The 19,729-nt window shown below is 41.5% G+C and overlaps 1 protein-coding gene across 2 annotated transcripts in view; it reads left to right on the top strand.

The window, feature by feature from the left end:
• The first annotated feature begins 6,815 nt into the window (after window positions 1-6,815).
• PARD3B (par-3 family cell polarity regulator beta) overlaps window positions 6,816-19,729 on the top strand; it is a 1,116,980-nt gene continuing 1,104,066 nt past the window's right edge. For both annotated transcript variants that reach the window (XM_017893929.1, XM_017893928.1), the window contains exon 1: window positions 6,816-7,597. In XM_017893929.1, the coding sequence (XP_017749418.1) occupies window positions 7,478-7,597 (120 nt within the window). In that variant the 5' untranslated portion in view covers window positions 6,816-7,477. The remainder of the gene's footprint in view (window positions 7,598-19,729) is intronic.

Here is a 19,729-nt window from a genome sequence, read left to right as displayed (position 1 = left end):
CCCAGCTCAGTCCTTGCTTTGGTTTTAGCTCCTGCCAGGCGGCCCAGCTTCTGGGTTCTGCTAACATTCTGCATCCTCCCTGCATGCAGCCAGCCCTTGAGAAAGAAGCAGCTTCCTGCTGTGGCTAATCTCTGAATGGCCTTCCCATATCTTGCTTGCCTTCCCAGCCCTTTCATCAACAGTGTAATTAATTTCTCGTATTCAACTCCCTCTATTTGATATAGGGTATGTTTTCAGTTTGCCTGACTGGACCCTGAATCATATGGCATGTCTGCACTTTCCATTCATAGAATAGCAGACTAAAAAGACTTTACATTAAGCAATAATTCAGTTTACTACTTTGGACAAACATACGCAAAGGCAGAGATATTTTACAAATATGTACATATGTGATGTTTCACTTAAATTCAGCCTGATATGACTTACTCCAACATCTTTCTTTTGGATTCTTCCTAAATTCAGTCACTTCCTACTCAAAGTCTTTATGTATAAAGATGTCAAAATAATGACTATCAAATGCTGTTTTATGCATATGACTCCTTTGTTCAAGCATCTAGAGGCTATCTCTTTGGTGCTTTAGAGCCAAACTCCTTAATCTATTTCTCACAGCTGTCCTGGAATCATTTTCCTCTTCCTGCATCTTTCTAGCCTTATATCCTATGTTATGCTCCGATGAAACCTATGTGTTCTGGTCAAACTCTCTTGCTTTCCATTCTTAACATTCAATTTCCTGTTTTCTACTGTTGTGTCTTCATTAGGGCAGCAGCACCCTTTCTTATCACATCTTTGACATTGATAATACCTTATAGAGAATAATAATAATACCTTATCATCATTAACAATTCATCATTATAAGCATATGTAACTTCTCCAAATCTCCCTTTTTTTGAATATGGACATTTTCCAGATTCTAGTCTAAGCCCTATTGCCTTTTCATATTAAACTCCTTCTTTGGATGATCTCTTCTCTTCTGACAAGTTGAGCTTCAACCTATGACCCCTGAATCTCAATATATAGTCTTTCGACTTTCTCCTGAGCTCCAAACTTTGTATTTCCAGCTGACTAAACATTTCTACCTGTTTGCTTTGCAGGCACATCAAACTTAGAACGTTCCAACTGAACTTACTCTTTTTTTCCCCAACATCTGCAAAGGCCTCCCCACTTTCCAACTTCCTTAGCTTTAACTTTTAACTAATACTGTCACTTCTTCTTTTTTGGAGATGGAGTCTTACTTTGTCGCCCAGGCTGGAGTATACGGCCACGATCTTGGCTCACTGCAACCTCTGCCTCCTGGGTTCAAGTGATTCTCCTGCCTCAGCCTCCCGAGTAGCTGTGATTATAGGCGTGCACCACCATGCCTGGCTAATTTTTGTATTTTTAGTAGAGATGGGGTTTCACTATGTTGGGCAGGCTGGTCTTGAACTCCTGACTTCAGGTGATCCACCCGCCTCAGCCTCCCAAAGTGCTAGGATTACAGGGGTGAGCCACCGCGCCTGGCCAATAATGTCACTTCTTAACTACTTGTCTAAATTAGAAACCAGTGTTTCTTAATTTTTCCCCAAAGCTTACCATCCACCATCTATCACAAATCCAGAAAGATATCCCCAGTCTTCCCTTCTTCATCATCCATGTTGCCTTGGTCTTCTAGGAGGCCACTGCTTTAGACAATCTCTTCTACCTCATTTCCTGCCTGTCTTTTGGCTCATTAATGCTCCAGGAACCAAACTTGCTTTTTCTTAATTCATAAAACACATCACTCTTGGTCTTATCTGAGAGATATCTGCATTTACTGTTCACCTTTTCTCTGAGTTCTTCCCAAAGTAACTTTTTTCCTCTTACCAATCCAATATAAATAGGTTCTCCCTTAACCAATTATTCTCTATTACACAAGCCTGCTATTTATACCTTTGATTATACTTTATAACAATGTGCAAATATTTTGTCCATTTGGTGAGTCATTTATTATCTGTCTTCCTCACTAGAGTCTAAGCTTCATAGTCACTTTGTGCTCAGTTACATTATAGGTGTTGAAAAACTGCTGTTGCATTAGAAAATGAATGGTGGATTGAATGAATGAAGCAGGGGCTTCTGCCTGTCTCCCAGGTCCTCTGCATTCCACCAAACACAAATCTGATCATGTTATTTTCCTGCTTAAAATCCTTTGGTGGTTTATAATTTTCTGCAATAGTCATTTAAATACTCAGCAAACTTTTTTGATATTTATGATTGTGGGGAGAATAAGTGTTCAGAATCTTAAGTTTAAATTGAAACTGCAGGAATAGGTAGAAGAATGAATGCCATACCAGCACTTCCTAGCCCAGTGAGAGTTCAAAGCCTTGAGCCATGGCCGGCTGCAGTGGTTCACACCTGTAATCGCAGCACTTTGGGAGGCTGAGGCAGGCGGATCACTTGAAGTCAGGAAGCTGTCTCTACTAAAAATACAAAGATTAGCCACGTGTGGTGGTGCACACCTGTAATCCCAGCTACTCAAGAGGCTGAGGCAGGAGAATTGCTTGAACCCAGGAGGCAGAGGCTGCAGTGAGCCGGGACTGCGCCACCGCACTCCAGCCTGTGCAACAGAGCGGGACTCTGTCTCAAAAACAACAACAACAACAAAACAAAAACAAACCAGAAAGCCTTGAACCAATGTTGGTCAAATATCTAATGTTATAAATTCTATTACCAGGCAGACAGGGAAGTGAAGAAAGCACTGGACTATGATCCAGAGGTTCTGGGTTCTGATTCTGGCTGAACCAGTTTCGTTATTGTATCAGGTAATCTCCAAGGCCCCATTCAGCTCTGTAATTCTGTGATTCTCAGATAGTAGATTAAATGTTTCAGGATTGTTTTTTGAGCACCAGATGAAATAATATGTAGATTGTGTACTAGAATACACATCTTAACTTTAGTTTTGCTATGATCCTGGCACCCTCATTACAGAGCTAGTTACACTTTGTCTCCAGAAGTTGTGTAGTTGATGTGTAGTTTCTATGTATCATTTGAATTATTTCACTTTGGAAGTAGTTTCAGACTCAATGAAAACAAGTGACATTTAGAAATGCTAGTAAATGGAAAAAAAGTTGAAGGAGGGCAATATATCTTGCCTACTATGTGTTGAGTGCTTTTTGTGTGTTACACCTTAAAATAGAGTTATCATCCCGTTTTACAAAAAAAGAAAGTGACATGTGCCTAAGATTACTTAGCTTATCACGGTGCATACCTGATTTAAACACTGAAACATCCAGGGCCAAATCTCTCTCTACCTTCTGTCAATTACATGGATGCCTGTTCACTTCCTCTCCAAGTAACGGGATATAAATGAGAGTCAGAAAGTGGCCTTCAGTAAAGTAAGGAGAATTGAAAAGAGAACTCTTGGTTGCACCCTTATCTCAAAGCTATCTTTGGACAGCTGAGCTTGTTGGAGAGCACCCATGACCACTGGTATTGGCCCTCTTCCTAACAGTCTTCTACAGACGCTTAAAGGTGAAAGGACCTGGTCCTATCCAGAGTAGGGCCTATTCCTGTGCTTACCGTTAATGGGCCCCAATGAGCTTCAGAGAAGGAGATCACACAATGAGGAAAACATCTAACTAATAATCAAAATTAACTAAATATAACAGCATCAGAACAGTTTCCTTGCTTTTGGTTGTTCATTTTATTTTTTTTAAGAGATGCTCATTTCATGATTCAGCTTCTTTTCAAGAAAACAAACTTAGGGAGAATATTTGTTTCTACAGAGTAGAATTCAATATAAGAAGGGGTAATACAGCTGTATCATTTGTGAAGACTTGTGAGCCTTGCTTATAGGATAGGCAAAAAGATGGACCTTCCAAAAAGTCAGTGGCCCATAATATTCCCCTTAGGGTGAAGAGCATTGTTATTTGTGCATCCAGGAGAGCTACAGAAATAAATAACCAAAAATGTCAACAAATGAATGCCATGCAGTATTTAGAGACAAACAGCTCTAAAGAAGAATCCATTCTTGTCCAGTTAAACAATAACACAGACCATTTGCTTTTAAATATAAAAGGGAAAAAAATGAAAACGAATACCCATTTTTCTCTTTCTTTTTTTTATGCAATCATTCTTGCACCTGCTTTCAGAAGGAAGCAAAGAATGCGATCTTTTATACTAATGCTCCAAGGGCTTTAGAAGTAAGGTAATTAGTAAAATAGATTCATTTTTTTGTGATAAATAGTACTTGCTATAAATAATTCCTTGAAAGGTAAAAATATTTTGTTTAACAGTACAAGACATGAGACTCGATTACTGGTCAACTATAGATAAAATATCGTTCTTCATTCAATGTACACCTGATGGTACCTGACATTTTAGTTACATTTCCTCAAGGCAGGGCAGTTTAATAATATTGATCAGGATTATTGTTCTTTCTCTGTATAACACTTCTTTACTGGCTACTCCAGTACTTGCTAAGCTGTTGGATAACAAATGGAAAAATATCACATCACAGGCAATATTTATCCACCAAGCAGGCAAAACAAGAAAATGGAACCCAGGCTTAGGATCCTCTAGTGTTACTCAATCAAGGCAAATTATTTATTGTCTTCTGCCCACGAGGTCCCATGGGGCATAAAATATTGATTTAGGAATTTGCTGGGCATGAATGACTGTGTTGCAGTTGTGTTCTTTTTTTAATCCCTTGATAATATATGATAAATTGTTTCTATATATGCTGTGATGAGGCTGAATAACAAATTAAACCTGGCTATTTAATAAACACGAAATGTAAACACTAAACTCTTCATACTAACTTAGGGCTATAAAAGGTCACCCAGGGGTGTGCAGGATTGCACAATGCACTGATCACATCCTTATCTAGAGTCATCTCTTCCTTCATCTCACAATGGCATGGTCTCTGCTGCAACCCCTACGTCCCAATTCCAACTTCCCAAGTGGAACTGGGAGAGCTGGAGTGTTCTTTATGGTTCACTTGGAGATTCTCAAAGCCAGGACTTTGGGTGGGGGGTTCTAGATATTGGGAAGGAGCTAAAGTTGGGCTAAGAGGGAATTTGTGGAGAGGAGAAGGGAGCTATTCATGACCCAAGCAGCAGAAAATGAGTCTGGAGCAACTGTAAAGCAAAAAGCCATGAAGCAGGAAGGATAGCAACGTGCAAAGTTATTTCATCAGTGGAAAATGTTTGCTCCATACCATTCTATAGGTCCATATAATACCCAATATTAAAAGTGAGGGCCACACATCAATGCATGGCACCAGTATCTATTTGTTTGTTTGATTTACTCATTGGTACTTCTCATGTAAGAAATGGCACTGCAGTTACGATGAAGACTGGAATCAGATGACCTGGGTTTTAAGCCAGCCTCTGCTACTTTCTAAGAATGAGATTTTAACCAAATCATTTAACCTCCTTTGGCCTCAGCTCCTCGTCTCTAGAAAGAGGATACAGTGTCTCCTTTGAAGAGAGCTGGCCTGAGAATGGAGACCACACTGAGGGACAGATAGAGCCAAGAGCTGGAGAGAGCTAGCTGGCCCCCGAGGACATGGTTTGAGTTCCTGCTTTCAACCTTGCCTCAATGGAGTGCTCTCTGGATCTTCTGATTTCATGAGGCCATCAATTCTGTCCTTGGTTTATTTAAATATAAATTAGTTTGTATTGGATTTACAACGGACTTGGTTTACATGATCCTCTTGGTTGCCACTGACCTTCTATGCATAGAAGACAACAAATATATACTTACTGGATGTATGAATGAGCTAAAATTTATTTTTTTTAAAAACCTCTTGAAACCCGTGAATTTAATCTCCTGTGCATTATCATACCGTCCTAGGCAATTCAAGTTCTATTTAAGTGTGTCCACATGGGAGCAAATCTTTCTGTAGAGAAACACATGATGCAGCCCCGAGGGTCTTGCTGGATGAACTGGATGGCTAAGAAAACTGCAGGGAGAGACCAGAGATTGAACTCGGAAGACCTGAGTTCTTTTCAACAGAACTAACACCATGGTCTGCTCAGTCTCTTGACCTCTCCAAGCACCATTCTTGATGCACAAGATGTGAAGAATAATATCTGCCTACAGGGTAGTTGTTAAGCTCAAAGGAGCTCATTTACATGAGAGGTAAGAATGAAACAAATGTAGTTTGTTGGTTTCCCCCACATATTCCCATTTCAATTGGTGATGGATATACACCTGCCAAATCATGAGCCTAAAGGTGTTAACTTTTTTTTTCCTAATAAAATGCACAACGGTAGTCGCATTCCAGAAGGCTATGTGTCAACACATGCGATCATATCTGGGTCTCGGGTGTGACCTTTGGCCGAATACACAGTGTCCTCAAGGGTCTGTAAAAGGAAAAGGTTCCACTCCCGCGTTCTCTCCAAGATTCCCTTCAGCTCTGCTATCCCAGGGCTCCTCAGGGCAGCGGCAAGGGCTGTGCTTAAGGCGAGTTCCCCAGGTGATTGGAATGCCCACTTAAGTTTGAGTAGCACTGGTTTAGAACTTGTTTGAGGGAACGTCTTAGAAAGTGCTGCTCACCTAAGTGTGATTTTTGATCCATTAAGGCCCGCCTCACTTAGGCTCCTCGGGCCACGCTTGCATCTCAACACCTGGCAGCCTCACCCCTTGGGTGTTTTTGGCGGGCGTGATGAGAAGCACCTGCTCCTAGGCTCCTTTTGCATCTTGCTGCAGTCCCCTCCTGTGAAGGGTGCAGCTCTGCAGTCTCCTCGCTCTTCCCTCGGGTGTTCTTTCTGAGATCCGGTTTCAATCCCCGAGTGTGTAGCCCTGGGATCCCCTTACAACTCCCCAGAGCTCCGTGTGCATGCGTGCGAGAGGGAGAGAGCCAGGGAGAGACCCAGGTGATGAGACGAAGCTCCCGGGCTCCAGTTACCGGCCCGCAGGGCCGGGGCACGGCGTCGCCCAGCGCGCGGCGGGGCCCGGGAGCGCCGCGGCCCCTTTAAGAGCCCGGCCCAGGCCGGCCCCGGGACCGCGGGAGCCCAGAGCGCGGGCGCCGCGGAGGAGTTGGGAGCCGGCGCAAAAGTTTCCTCCCAACTCTGGCCCCGCGCGACGCCGCCGCCGCCCACTCCAGCCCGGGGCCTGGGGCCGGCCCTGCCACCACCGCCAGGGCCAGGGCCACGGCCAGCGATAGGGCAGGGCCGGCAGTTCCGCTTCGGTGGGCGCGGAGCAGCCGCCTGGGCCGGGCAGGAGCAAGAGCAGGAGCGGGAGGAGGAGGAGGAGCCGGGCCGCGGAGCAGCCGCGTCCTGGGCCGCCGGGCACCTGGGAGGTAACCCCTCTCCACGGCCGCTCCTCCCCGATTCCCGTCACCTGCCCGGGTGAAAGGGGCGCTGCTGCGAGCCCCCGGGCCTCAGGGTCTCCGGGGAGCGGCGCCCCGGGTCTCCGGGCCCACACGCCCCGGGCCCCGGGCGTCCTCCGAGAGTAGGGGCTGCGCCCGCGGGGTCAGACACCTGTTCGGCCCGGCCCGGCGTGGTCGCCGGGGGCCAGGATGAAAGTGACCGTGTGCTTCGGCAGGACGGGCATCGTGGTGCCCTGCAAGGAGGGCCAGCTGCGCGTCGGCGAGCTCACCCAGCAGGCGCTGCAGCGGTACCTGAAGACCCGGGAGAAGGTGAGCGCGGCGCGGAGGAGGGGGGCGCGGCTGCAGTCAAGGCACCTGCCAGGTGCGACCCGGTGGCCACACTCAGGGGATGCAGAAAACCCAGGGGATTATGGGGCACTGCCTGTAGCTGAAGTTGTTGTCGATTGCTAATAGTAGTCATCTGGATGTCTTTGGGCATTTGTGGGCCTTGAGCTCCTAGGGTCGTGGGTGGACCCGCAGCGTTGGATTCTCTTGGGAGCTCCTTAGAACTGCACAATATGGGGACTTACTCCAAACCCACCTACTCTGGATCTGCTCTTTAAGGAGATCCCCAGGTGATTGGAATGCCCACTGAAGTTTGAGGAGCACTGGTTTAGAACTTGTTTGAGGGAACGTCTTAGAAAGTGCTGCTCACCTACGTGTGATTTTTGACCCATTAAGGCCCGCCTCACTTAGGCTCCTTGGAGTTAGAAAGTTGACTGTGCAAGTGACACATACTCGGAAGTTACAACTGATGGGGCCTTTGGAGTTTCAGCCATGTGAGCTGCCCTGTCTCAGTAACTTGGGCAGGAACTCAGGTGGGAGAACACTGTTTGCTTAGCCAACCTGTCTACATTTTGAGTGTTTTCAGTTTGTCACAGATTCTGTGAGCATTTACTATGTGTGTGGGCTGTTGTCGGGTCCTGAGTGATTATTAAAATGAGAAAGACGTCCCTAGCTCTGTAGCTGAAGTCAGGAACAAGTAGAAATTAAGTGACAGTTGTTTTAAAGTATTCAATACATGTTGAGAAAATATCTGGCAGTAGAACTTACACCAAGTATTTGGGTAACATGGGGCCTCTGGGACTTCCTCAATGAAACTTTTAAATGAAGGCATTGAATAACCTTTTAATTTTTTGAATCTTCACATGGAACATTTTGTATGTCCCAAATCTTCCTCAAACAGGGCAAGTCACAAATTCTTGTTTTAGGGGTCAGTTGTTCTCTTAATATTTGGTCTCATGCCATGTGACTAAAATAGTGGGTTGGTCAATCTAGTGATGGAAAAATTTAAGTTTTCATTTCCTTTAACTTCTTATTGGTTATCCAAAGCATAAAAGTGATTGTTTCTTACAAGTATATAGCTTAGGGGTTTAAGAAAATACTTGCACCCTCTTTGCCTCCATTAAGAATTACTATACAGAAAAAAATTCAGCTCTGGATAAATACGTGTATATTGCTTTGGATTCTCAAGAACTGGAGGAGAGTACAATGAAACGTCTATTAATATATTAAATATAACCCCTAAAGATGAACTCTTTACTGATGGAATTGAGGTTGAGGAGGGAAAATATTAAAGTGGCTTGGAAAGCTAAGTGAAAATCTGCAACGTGTGCATGTGTGTGTGTGTATGTGTGTTTGCCATTGTTAAAATAGTGTTTGCTGTTTAAATCATGTAATTGAGTTAACTGAGATTTAAACAAGTAACCGATTTTCTATTAAATCGTATTTCACTAACTTTTGAAAGTGAGCTAAGATTAATAGTAACAGCATTACTCCAGACAGATTGAAATAGATCTCACTGAAGGATTGTCTTACAGAATTGAAGTTACTTTTTAACTATTAAATAATTTATGCCCTCAAATCTTGTATATTTGGAAGTTTAGTACAGGGGGCTGTCCAAGTAAGAGAGAAACTACAAGCTTTGTAAATAACATGAAGAGAACTAACCAGCTGATATTTAATGCACTACAATTTGATCTTAAAAAGTGTTTAAAAGGTATTGATATTCTGGAATGGAAACGTAACTTAACCACAGAACAATGTAATTGCATTGATCAGTTTACTATTATTACCAGACTTATATTTTTCTGTTTACATTTATATATATTAGTGAATATGACATTTAAAGGTCACCTGCAGCATATGAATCCTTCCTCTTTTTTTCACTTTTGAAATTTCATTTTAAGAAGTAGTAAGTGATGATTTTTCCCCTCCCCAAGTATTCTTCTCCCATAGTTTCATTTTAAATAATATTGTAATCCTAACAAGATTTAACTAATATTAAATGGTATTCATAATGGCACTAAAAAGTCAATAAATATTCTAACAAATTCCATGCTTTTATTTATTTTTTTCAATGAGAAAAGGCCAGAAATGTCAAAATTCAATTTGAAAAATGATGTGTAATAAATTCACTTTCTATAAATCAGTGGAAGACACCTAAAAGGTTTGTATCCCTGGACAGCAAGGTCTTAAGCCCTGCACTTCATAATAATAATCACACTAACAAATAACATGTATTGTGCTTATTCTGTGCAGGGGCCCTGTTTTAGGAGCTTTATGCTTATGACTTATTTCTCCCAATGACCTTAGGAGTTAGGTACTATTATTGTCCTGATTTACAAATTGGGGGGAAAAAAGAGACACAGAGACATGACAAGTAAGTGGTAGATTTGGGTTTAGAAACCAGGAACTGTGTCTCTAGATGTTTGCTCTCAGACATTAACTGCATAGCCTAGTGCTGTATATGTTGTTATGAATTGGAATTTATCCATATTATTTTTAATTCTTGTTTTAAAAAGACATTACTATCTACTAACTGCCATATCACATCAACCTAAAAATAGCAATTTTGCTTCTTGGATAGTGATGGGACATCCACAAGTTTCTCTTAATTATATATTTTATGAGGTCTACATGTAGAAAATCTAGTTTCTGAGGCAAATATTGTAGGATTTACAAATCAACTGTGGAAAATATTCCTCAGTCTAACTACAAATGGGAAAATGGGCAAGATCTTAGACATCCAGGTGGGGAATGCTGTAAAGAAACAAATTTGGTGGGAACATGAATGTAGAGTAAGTCCGTTATTTTCTGAGGCACTGAGTCATTCAGATGGGAGAAAGACGGGTTTCAAGATTGAGGATAGAAGTTGAGGTTTCTAAAGTTTGGAAAGCAAGTGAAGCCCAAGGATACCATTCTAGATTTCGTGCACAGCATCTGAGAAGTAACCACTGCCTGTTGAGAACAAAGAACATGTATTTGTGGAATGTTGGGAACCCCCTGAATCAATATCAGATAAGGCCAGAGGTTGGTGCGATCCTGAAGATACAGGGGGAGCTTTTGAGAAGGCTTTAATTACCTTCTGAAGTCTGGGCCTTTGAGGTTCCTGCCGCCATTTGATGAACTCCATTGGAAAGGTGGTGGACTGAGAGGTGAGAACTGTGGAATTGCTTATCTCAGAATCCTGACACTTTATCAGTGTCCCAGCCTCCAAATCCAATTTAGTGAAGTTGTTAGTGGAGAAGTGATTGTCTTCTTATGTGCTCATGGTGGGGATCATTGAGTAATTAGTTAAATTTATCATCAAAATTATGTGTCACAGGTGAATGGGTAATTGAGCTGTATCCTGCAGGGACTCTCAACCCTGTCTAAACATCAATCACCTCTAATTTTCACATTTAACATTTTAAACATTAGAAATTCCTGTGTCCCTTTCTCCAAGATTCTCATTCATTGGGTTAGGAGTGGGTCCTGGGCATAGGTATTTTAAAGAGCACTCCAGGTGATTCTGATGCCCAGCCAAGGTTGAGAATCACTAATCTACTCCTCTAATTTTTTCATACTGCTGAACTCATTGGATTTTAAACTCTTTTGATTCAGATACTGTGTCTTAGATACCTATACACCAACCTGTTATTAAGCACAATGCATGTTATTTGTTAATGGGATTATTATTACGAAGTACAGGGCTTAAAACCTTGCCGTCCAGGGATTCAAACCTTTTAAGCATCTTTCACTGATTTACAGAAAGTGAATTTGTTACACATTGTTTTTCAAATTGAATTTTGACATTTCTGGCCTTTTCTCATTAAAAAAAAAAAGTGTGGAATTTGTCAGAGTATTTATTGACCTTTTAGTGCCATTAGGAATACTCCTACTCCTACCCTCTACTCCTACCCTTAAAGAATTCTTCCTATAGAAGCTGCTCAAATAATTGCTTAAAGTGAACATTCATTTTATATAGACAATTGTCCCTTAGTATCCACGGGGGATTGGTTCCAGCACTTCCCTTGGATACCAAAATCTGCAGATGCTCAAGTTCCTGATATAAACTGCTGCAGTGTTTGCATGTAATCTACACACATCCTCCTGTATATTTTAAGTCATCTCTAGATTATTTATAATACTTAATACAATGTAAAAGCTATTTAAAAGTTGTTATACTATACTGTTTAGGGAATAGTGACAAGAAAATTGTGTGTATTTGTCCAGTACGGATAGTTTTTTTCCTAAATATTTTTGATCTGTGGTTGGTTGAATCCGCAGATGCAGAATGCATGGATGTGGAGGGCCGAGTGTGTGTGTGTGTGTATTCACTGAGGATGAAGTGAATAAGGGAAAGACTTTTCTAGTAATGAGGACGTATAGTGTGTTCAGGGGTTGGAATGAATGAGAAATAAGAGCATTGAATTCATGGGATAGCGGGCCTGCTGGAATTTACAAAGGCCAATTTGTGTATCTGACTGTATATGTGAGTACTCTTTTTTAAAAAGGAAAAATTATATTTGATAGTGTTTTCAAGATGAATCTTTTCTGTATTCAGATATTTTGAATAATAAGTTTGTTTTCCAAGTTGAGGCAGCTTCCCAGAACTGGGAATAGTCTGATTAGACTAACAATTCCATTCCCTGATTAACTGTGGGATCAGAATCTAAGAGAGTTTGTGTAGTAACAAGAAGCTGGTATGGTAATGTGTGGGAGTAGCCTGGAGGAATAGGCTAGAACTCTTGAATTTTTAAACTTTTCAGGCTTTGATGCCTTGTTACCTAAATAGATTTTAAGGTTCTTGTATACACAAGCTAGGCCCAGACTGGATTCCTCAAATGCTTTTCAATTTATTGGTCACTGACTTACTAGAGTGCTTTATTTCCTATTCAGACCTCACTTCTTTACAGCATGTGGACAGAACTGACTCGCCATCAGCATTACACATGCTTCCAACTTGGTTTTGGTTCTGCTACTCAGCTTGCAATGAGCAGCTTCTGAGTTTGCAAACAGAGGGCTCTTGGGCCTGCTGTGACCCACAGACATATTTTCGTAGGTCTGCTCAGTGTTATATTTTGACTTAGTTGTCAGCGTTTAAATATTTTGAGGTTTCATGCAAAACTCCAGATTCCTATCTTCTTTGGGGGAAAGGCAAATCAGAAGCTCTGACAATGCTGGGCTTTACTTTCCCACATAGCAACCATCAGTTGGAGCTGAGACACCTCTATTCTCTTTAGAAATAATTATTAATGCTCCAGTCTCCATTATTGCTTCCCTAACAGTGAGGATAAGTTATTGTTGTCATGTTTGATTGTTTTACTCTGTGCTTATTTTCTCACTTACGGCCTTAATGCATTGTTGCTATTTGCCTGGCCTGCTTGTGGGCATTTGAGTTTGTGCTCCTGGACCTTCTCGCCTCTCCCTCCTCTTTCTCTTTCTCTCTCTCACACACACACATCCCCACACACCCTGTGTGTATAATCCATGCACATAGGGTTTGCTGAACTGGGTTTGGCCGGTTATCTGAGCTGAGTTAATTGCCCTGTGCACAATTGGGAGCCACAGCCCTGATTTGTAGCTTAAGGCCCTGTGCTTAATCAAGTGGCTTAGTTAACCAGGAATTCATTCCCAGGGTGTTCTGTGCCACAGATTCCCTTTGAAGAAGTTGGGCAAATGGTAATGTCAGATTTTTGTGAGACTATTTTCTGAGTGTACTGTTAAAGACATCTGAGGAGTGCGTTAACCGTTCAGAACTTTGGGCCTCTCTTGGAAAATCTGAAGCAATGTAGTGCAATAGAACTTTCTGGGATGAAGAGATGTTCTAGATTTGCACTTTTCAATGGGGCAGCCACTAGACACATGTGGTTGTTAAGTATTTGAAATGTGCCTAGTGCAACTGAGGAACTGAATTTTAAATTTTAATTTACTTAAATGTAAATCGCCACAAATGGCTTGCCTTAATGGACAGTTCAGGTCCAATGCTCTTCTAATGGGTTCTGTCAGCTGCTTTTGGAAACCACTGGCTTAAAGACCAGATCCCAGGCAGTCCTTAACTTGATGTTGCTACTCAGTTCTGTTGAGAACTTTGCATTAGAAAGGGATCTTCAGCTACTCTTTGGTATCCACAGGTGGTAGAGAGAGCCTTTAAACCTTAAATGCTGCACCTAGACACTAGCACAAAAACTAGCTGGGTTGGAGAGTAAACCTAGGTCGGCCTCAGTTTTATACCTTTGGTGCAACAGGCTGAGGATGTACATCCTCTGTCTCTGGTACTGGGCGGAGAGTGGGCCAAGAAGGAGCAGTGAACAAAAATCTGGGTCATTTTTGGTGAGATTTAGATGCTTCTCGACTGATATAAATACTAAACATCTTCAGTTTAATTAAGTCCCAGCTATTTATCTTCATTTTTATTGCATTGGCTTTTGGGTTCTTGGTCATGAAATCCTTGCCTAAGCCAGTGTCTAGAAGAATTTTTCCAATGTTATCTTCCAGAATTTTATAGTTTCAGGTCTTAGATTTAAATCCTTGATCCACTTTGAGTTGATTTTTGTAAAAGGTGAGAGATCAGGATCCAGTTTCATTCTGCTACATGTGGCTTGCTAATTATCCCAGCACCATTTGTTGACTAGGGTGTCCTTTCCCCACTTAATGTTTTTGTTTGCAAATACTTAGTTGGCTCTAAGTATTTGGGTTTATTTCTGGGTTCTTTATTCTGTTCCAGTGGTCTATGGGCCTATGTTTTATACTAGTACCATGCTGCTTGGTGACTACGGTCTTATAGTATAGTTTGAAATCAGAGCTTTTCCATTCCAAAAGGAACCATCAGCAGTGTGAACAGACAACCCATAGAGTGGGAGAAAATCTTTGCAATCTATACATCTGACAAAGGACTGATCTCTAGAATCTACAATGAATTCAAACAAATTAGCAAGAAAAAAACCAAACAATCCCATCAAAAAGAAGGCTAAGGACATGAATAGACAATTCTCAAAACAATTCTCAAAAGAACATGTAGAAATGGCCTACAAACATGAAAAAATGCTCAACATCACTAATGATCAGGGAAATGTAAATCAAATTACAATGCGATACCACCTCACTCTTGCAAGAATGGCCATAATCAAAAAAATTAAAAAAGATAGATGTTGGTGTGGATGTGGTGAACAGGGAACACTTCTACACTGCTGGTTGGAATGTAAACTAGTACAATCGCTATGGAAAACAGTGTGGAGATTCCTTAAAGAAGTAAAAGTAGAACTACCATTTGATCCAGCAATCCCGCTACTGGGATCTACCAAGAGGAAAATAAGTCATTGTATGAAAAAGATATTTGCACATGCATGTTTAGCAGCACAGTTTGCAACTGCAAAAATGAGGAACCAACACAAATGTCCATCAGTCAACGAGTGGGTAAAGAAACAGTATACACACATATATACATATACATATATATACACACACAATGGAATATGCCTCAGCCATAAAAAAAGAGTGAATTAATGGCATTTGCAGCAACCTGGATGAGATTGGAGACTATTATGCTAAATGAAGTAACTCAGGAATGGAAACCCAAACATTGTATGTTCTCACTCATAAGTGGGAGTTCTCACTCATAAGTATGCAAAGGCATAAGAATGACACAAAGGACTTCGGGGACTCAGGGAGAAAGGGTGGGAAGGGCACAAGGGATAAAAGACGACAAATTTGGTGCCGTGCGTACTGCTCAGGTGATGGATGCACCAAAATCTCACAAATCACCACTAAAGAACTTAGTCATGTAATGAATCACCACCTGTCCCCCAATAATTTATGGACATAAAAAATTTAAAAAATAACATCTTAAGCACATGCTTCCTGGAACCTACACTCTTCTGACTTTTTTCCTATATATTGTCCATTCTCAGGCTCTTTAGCTGGTTCCTTCTTTCCTCCTTCACCTCTTAGTGCTGCAGTACCCCAGGACTCAATTCTTAAAATCTCCCCATCTCTCTCTACTTACAGTAATATGATTCCAAATATCATTGGGGTAGCTCCAGCCCAGATGTCTTCCCTGAACTGCCAGCTCTATAAACAGCTGTCTTCTTGACCCTTTGCCTGGACGTCTGGTAGGCATCTCACACTTATAGCATGCGCCCAAATCAATTCCTAATCCCCAGCTCCAAATCAAGTCCTCCTACAATCTAAGCATGTCATTAAATGGCAAGGCCATCTTTCTAGCTGTCCCGCCAGAAATGCTTGTCATCACCTTTGACCAATGTTTTTCTCTCATGATCCACATACAGTCAGTCTGCAAATCTGGTTGGCTCTGCTCTCATACTAGATTTGGAATCTGACTACTTTTCAATCTCTTTCCTGTTGGTATACTGGAGCTTGTTTTTTTATTATGTTTTTCTTTAGATAGACTTTAGTGTCTCCGTTTCTGACCCCAAGACTCCCACATTACTGTCTCTCCTTAACACAAAAACTAGAGTGATAATTAAAAATTCTAGTCAGGTCATGTAATTCTTCTACTGAAGATCTTCTGATGGCTCACATCTCTCCTAAATGGCCCTTGAAGTGCTACATGATCTGACTATCTGTGCAGAAAAAAGTTAACATAGCAGGCCTGAGACTACTATCCTTAGAAAGCCCTGCTTGCGAAGCTAGGCCTTGGCTGGTGGTATCTGGAAAGTCAGATTTGTGGAGGGCTACCACCATTCCCTTATCGGAATGGCTCACTGTGCAAAACTGTTTCTGCAAACAATATGGCTTATGCTGAACACCTGGTCTTTTTCTGGGAGTCTGGAAGTTTTGTACATGCTAAGCAGAAGGTGCCTATGTGATCAGTCCGCAGGAAAAACCTTGGGTGTTGAGTCACTAATGAGTGTTCCTGGTAGGCAACATTTCACACATGTGGTAAGAACTCACTGCTGGGGGAATTAAGCAAGTCCTCTCCACTAAGGAAAGACCCTTGGAAGCTTGTGTCTGGTTTCCTCCAGACTTCACCCTGAATGCCATTTTCTTTTGCTGATTTGGCTTTGTATCTTTTCACTAATAAATTATATCCACAAAGGGCCCGGCACAATGGCTCACACCTGTAATCCTAGCACTTTGTGGGGCTGAGGTGGGTGAATCACCTGAGCTCAGGAGTTCAAGATCAGCCTGGGCAACATGATGAAACCCCGTCTCTACTGAAAATACAAAAATTAGCTGGGCTAATTTAGTGGTGGCACACACCTGTAATCCCAGATACTTGGGAGGCTGAGGCAGGAGAATTGCATGAACCTGAGAGGTGGAGATTGCAGTAAGCTGAGATTGCATCACTGCACTCTAGCCTGGGCAACAGAGTGAGACGCTGTCTTAAAAAAATTTTATATCCGTGAGCATGGTATATGCTGAGTTCCTTGAGTTATCTTGGTGAATCATTGAACCTGGAAGGTCTTGGGGACTCCAGCACCCTATCTCTTACTTCTCTGACCTCATCATCTACAACACAGCCTTCTCTGCTCCTGCCTCAGTCATGCTGATCTCTTGTCATGTTATTCAAGCGTGCCAGACAGACTCTTACCTCGTGCTATTTTCTCTCTTCCTAAAATATTTTCTTTCGATTATCCACCTATCTGCTTCTTTCATAATTTCCATCTTAAATAATTGTTTCCTTCTTCAGGAAACCTTCCTGACCACCCTACTTATAATTATAACCTTCTGACCACCCTTTCTTGTCTCCACCACTAGAATATTAACTTCAATAAAGGTAGAGATAGCTGTCTCTTTTGTTCATTTCTGAATCCTTAGCTCCTAGAAGAGCACCAGGTCATAGTAGGGTATCAGTAAGTTCTTTTCAAAGAAGTAATTCTTTTACCATGCATCCATTACCACCTGTTGCAGCTGTCTCTTGTATTTATTTACAAACTATCACCAAAATATAGTAGCTGAAAATGCCACTCAACATCATGATTGTGTAGGTCAGGAATTTGGAACAAGCACGAGGGGGAGGTTTCTGTGTGATGTTTTCTAGGTCTGGGATGCTCAAGATGGCATCTTCACTTGCATGTCTGGTGCCTCAGCTAGAATGGCTCTACTAGCTGTGAAGATAAAGCAGCCACTCTCTGGTTTGATGAGTTTCATGGCCTCCTGGATGATGAGGCACACACGTGAATAAGCCAGTTTTGCTTTAGTGGTATGTTTGCAGGGATACAATATAGACAAATAATGACCTTTGAAAGAGAAGACACTGAAGCTGTTTTGAAAGATGATGAGGAATTTTCTAGGAGAAAAGTGAGATAAGACCTCCTAGGTGGAGGGAAGAAAGTGGTTGAGGGAGTTGTGAAAAGTTGAGCGTAGCCTGAAGAGGAGTGGGTGCACACACTAATTTGGACCAGATGGTGATGGTCCTTGGGTGCTGCCCTAAGGGATTTTCATGCTGTCTTAATGTAGCTCTCCATTTTATTACCAATATACTCACATTTTGCTTAATTTGCATAAGTCTAAAATGTGTATAAACTTAAAATGGAGCATTTTTAGAAAATTGGGGAATAAATTATCTAACTTTGTAGTATGTCTGTTAAGACCTCATCACTCGGTTATGCTGGTTTTCACACCTTCCCCTGCAAAACTGTTTTCAACAAAATTATCAAGATCTAGTAGCTAAAGGTCATGGTTACCTTCTACTTCTTGTTTTTGATGATGTCCCACCTTTTAAAACTCTCTACCCATGGGCTTTTCAGGATTTTTTTTTTTTTTTCAGATGGAGTTTTGCTCTGTCACCCAGGGGTTTTCAGGATTTTTAGCCTCTGTCTTCTTTTAGGCTTCACAGATGTCCTCTCTACCATCTTCTTGTATATTGGTACACTGGGGTTCTGGCCTTTTCCTCCATGGGATCTCATTCACCGCGTGGCTTCACCTACCTGCAAATACACACTTCTAGCCCTGAACTTGCTCCAGAACCCAATATCTGCCTGCCTCTGGACTTCATTACTGGATGTCCCACAGACAATTCAAGCCCACTCTATTCTCTGTGAATCTGCTTGCCCCATTCCTTATAGCCTATTGCTCCGCACATGGCACCATCATTCACTTGGTTGTCTAATCCAGAAACCTGGATATCCTTCACACCTCCCTCATATTCCACCACATGTCCAGTCACTCAGAAATTTCTTCTGATGCTTTGAAGTGATCTCTCTTGGATCTGCTTCCTCCTTATCGTCTCTATATCCCAAGAACGGAGAATCTTATTTATTTTCTCATCTCTGTTTTTAGCACATATTTGATATATAGTATAGATACTATAAATGCTTGCTAAACTATGTCTGATTCCACATTTTTAAAATAAAAATGAGAATAAGCTTGTAGTCAACACGGTGTTTGTAAGTTTGGAGTCTTTATATACGGTATATATACCTTTTTAAAAAAATCTAAATGCAACTTCTCTCTTGATTATCTTCAAATGCCTAATCATCTCCACATTTGCTGTAGGCAGTAGTTTAGTGTTCCATTATATCTGTCACACTGATTGTCTTAAATAACAGCTTCAAATTCTGACAGGTTGACTTGCTTCTTGGATTTTTCAGACTGAGTGCTCTGTAGTTCTGGATTTTCCATGAAGCAACATAATGTTTTTGCTTAATGTAGATTTCTGTGATGCAGTCTCTTGTGTTTGGAAAATGTTTGATTTTCAGCATTCATTTATTTCATGTTGATTTTAAAATTATCTGGATTATCTCAATTTTGATGGATTATTTATTTTTGACAGGCATGTTATCTCTGTCTTAGGAGCTACTAAATTTGAGCCTGCCCCCTGTTGCTGGGCTCAACCATTTTGATTGCTGAACTCTCATTTTTTGGATTGCAACGTGGTGGAATTGCAGGATATCAAGAGAGGCCGGTTAAAAAGGTTTTCTCTCAATTTGGTCTCTATCAGATGCAGTGCCAAGTATCTTCCAGATAAATGTGTCCTGCATTGCTCTTGTCCGCTGCCTCAAGTTGAGAATGTTAAACTCTTTGAGTTGTCTCTGTTTGCAGATGACATGATTGTATATTTAGAAAACCCCGTTGTCTCAGCCCAAAATCTCCTTAAGCTGATGAGCAACTTCAGCAAAGTCTCTGGTTGATACAAAATCAATGTGCAAAAATCACAAGCATTCCTATATACCA

The sequence above is a fragment of the Rhinopithecus bieti genome, unplaced genomic scaffold, assembly GCF_001698545.2.
Source record: "Rhinopithecus bieti isolate Rb0 unplaced genomic scaffold, ASM169854v2 scaffold_22522, whole genome shotgun sequence".
Taxonomy (NCBI): Eukaryota; Metazoa; Chordata; class Mammalia; order Primates; family Cercopithecidae; genus Rhinopithecus; species Rhinopithecus bieti.
Note: the sequence above shows the minus strand (reverse complement) of the source record. Positions and strands in the feature narration are given on the sequence as shown.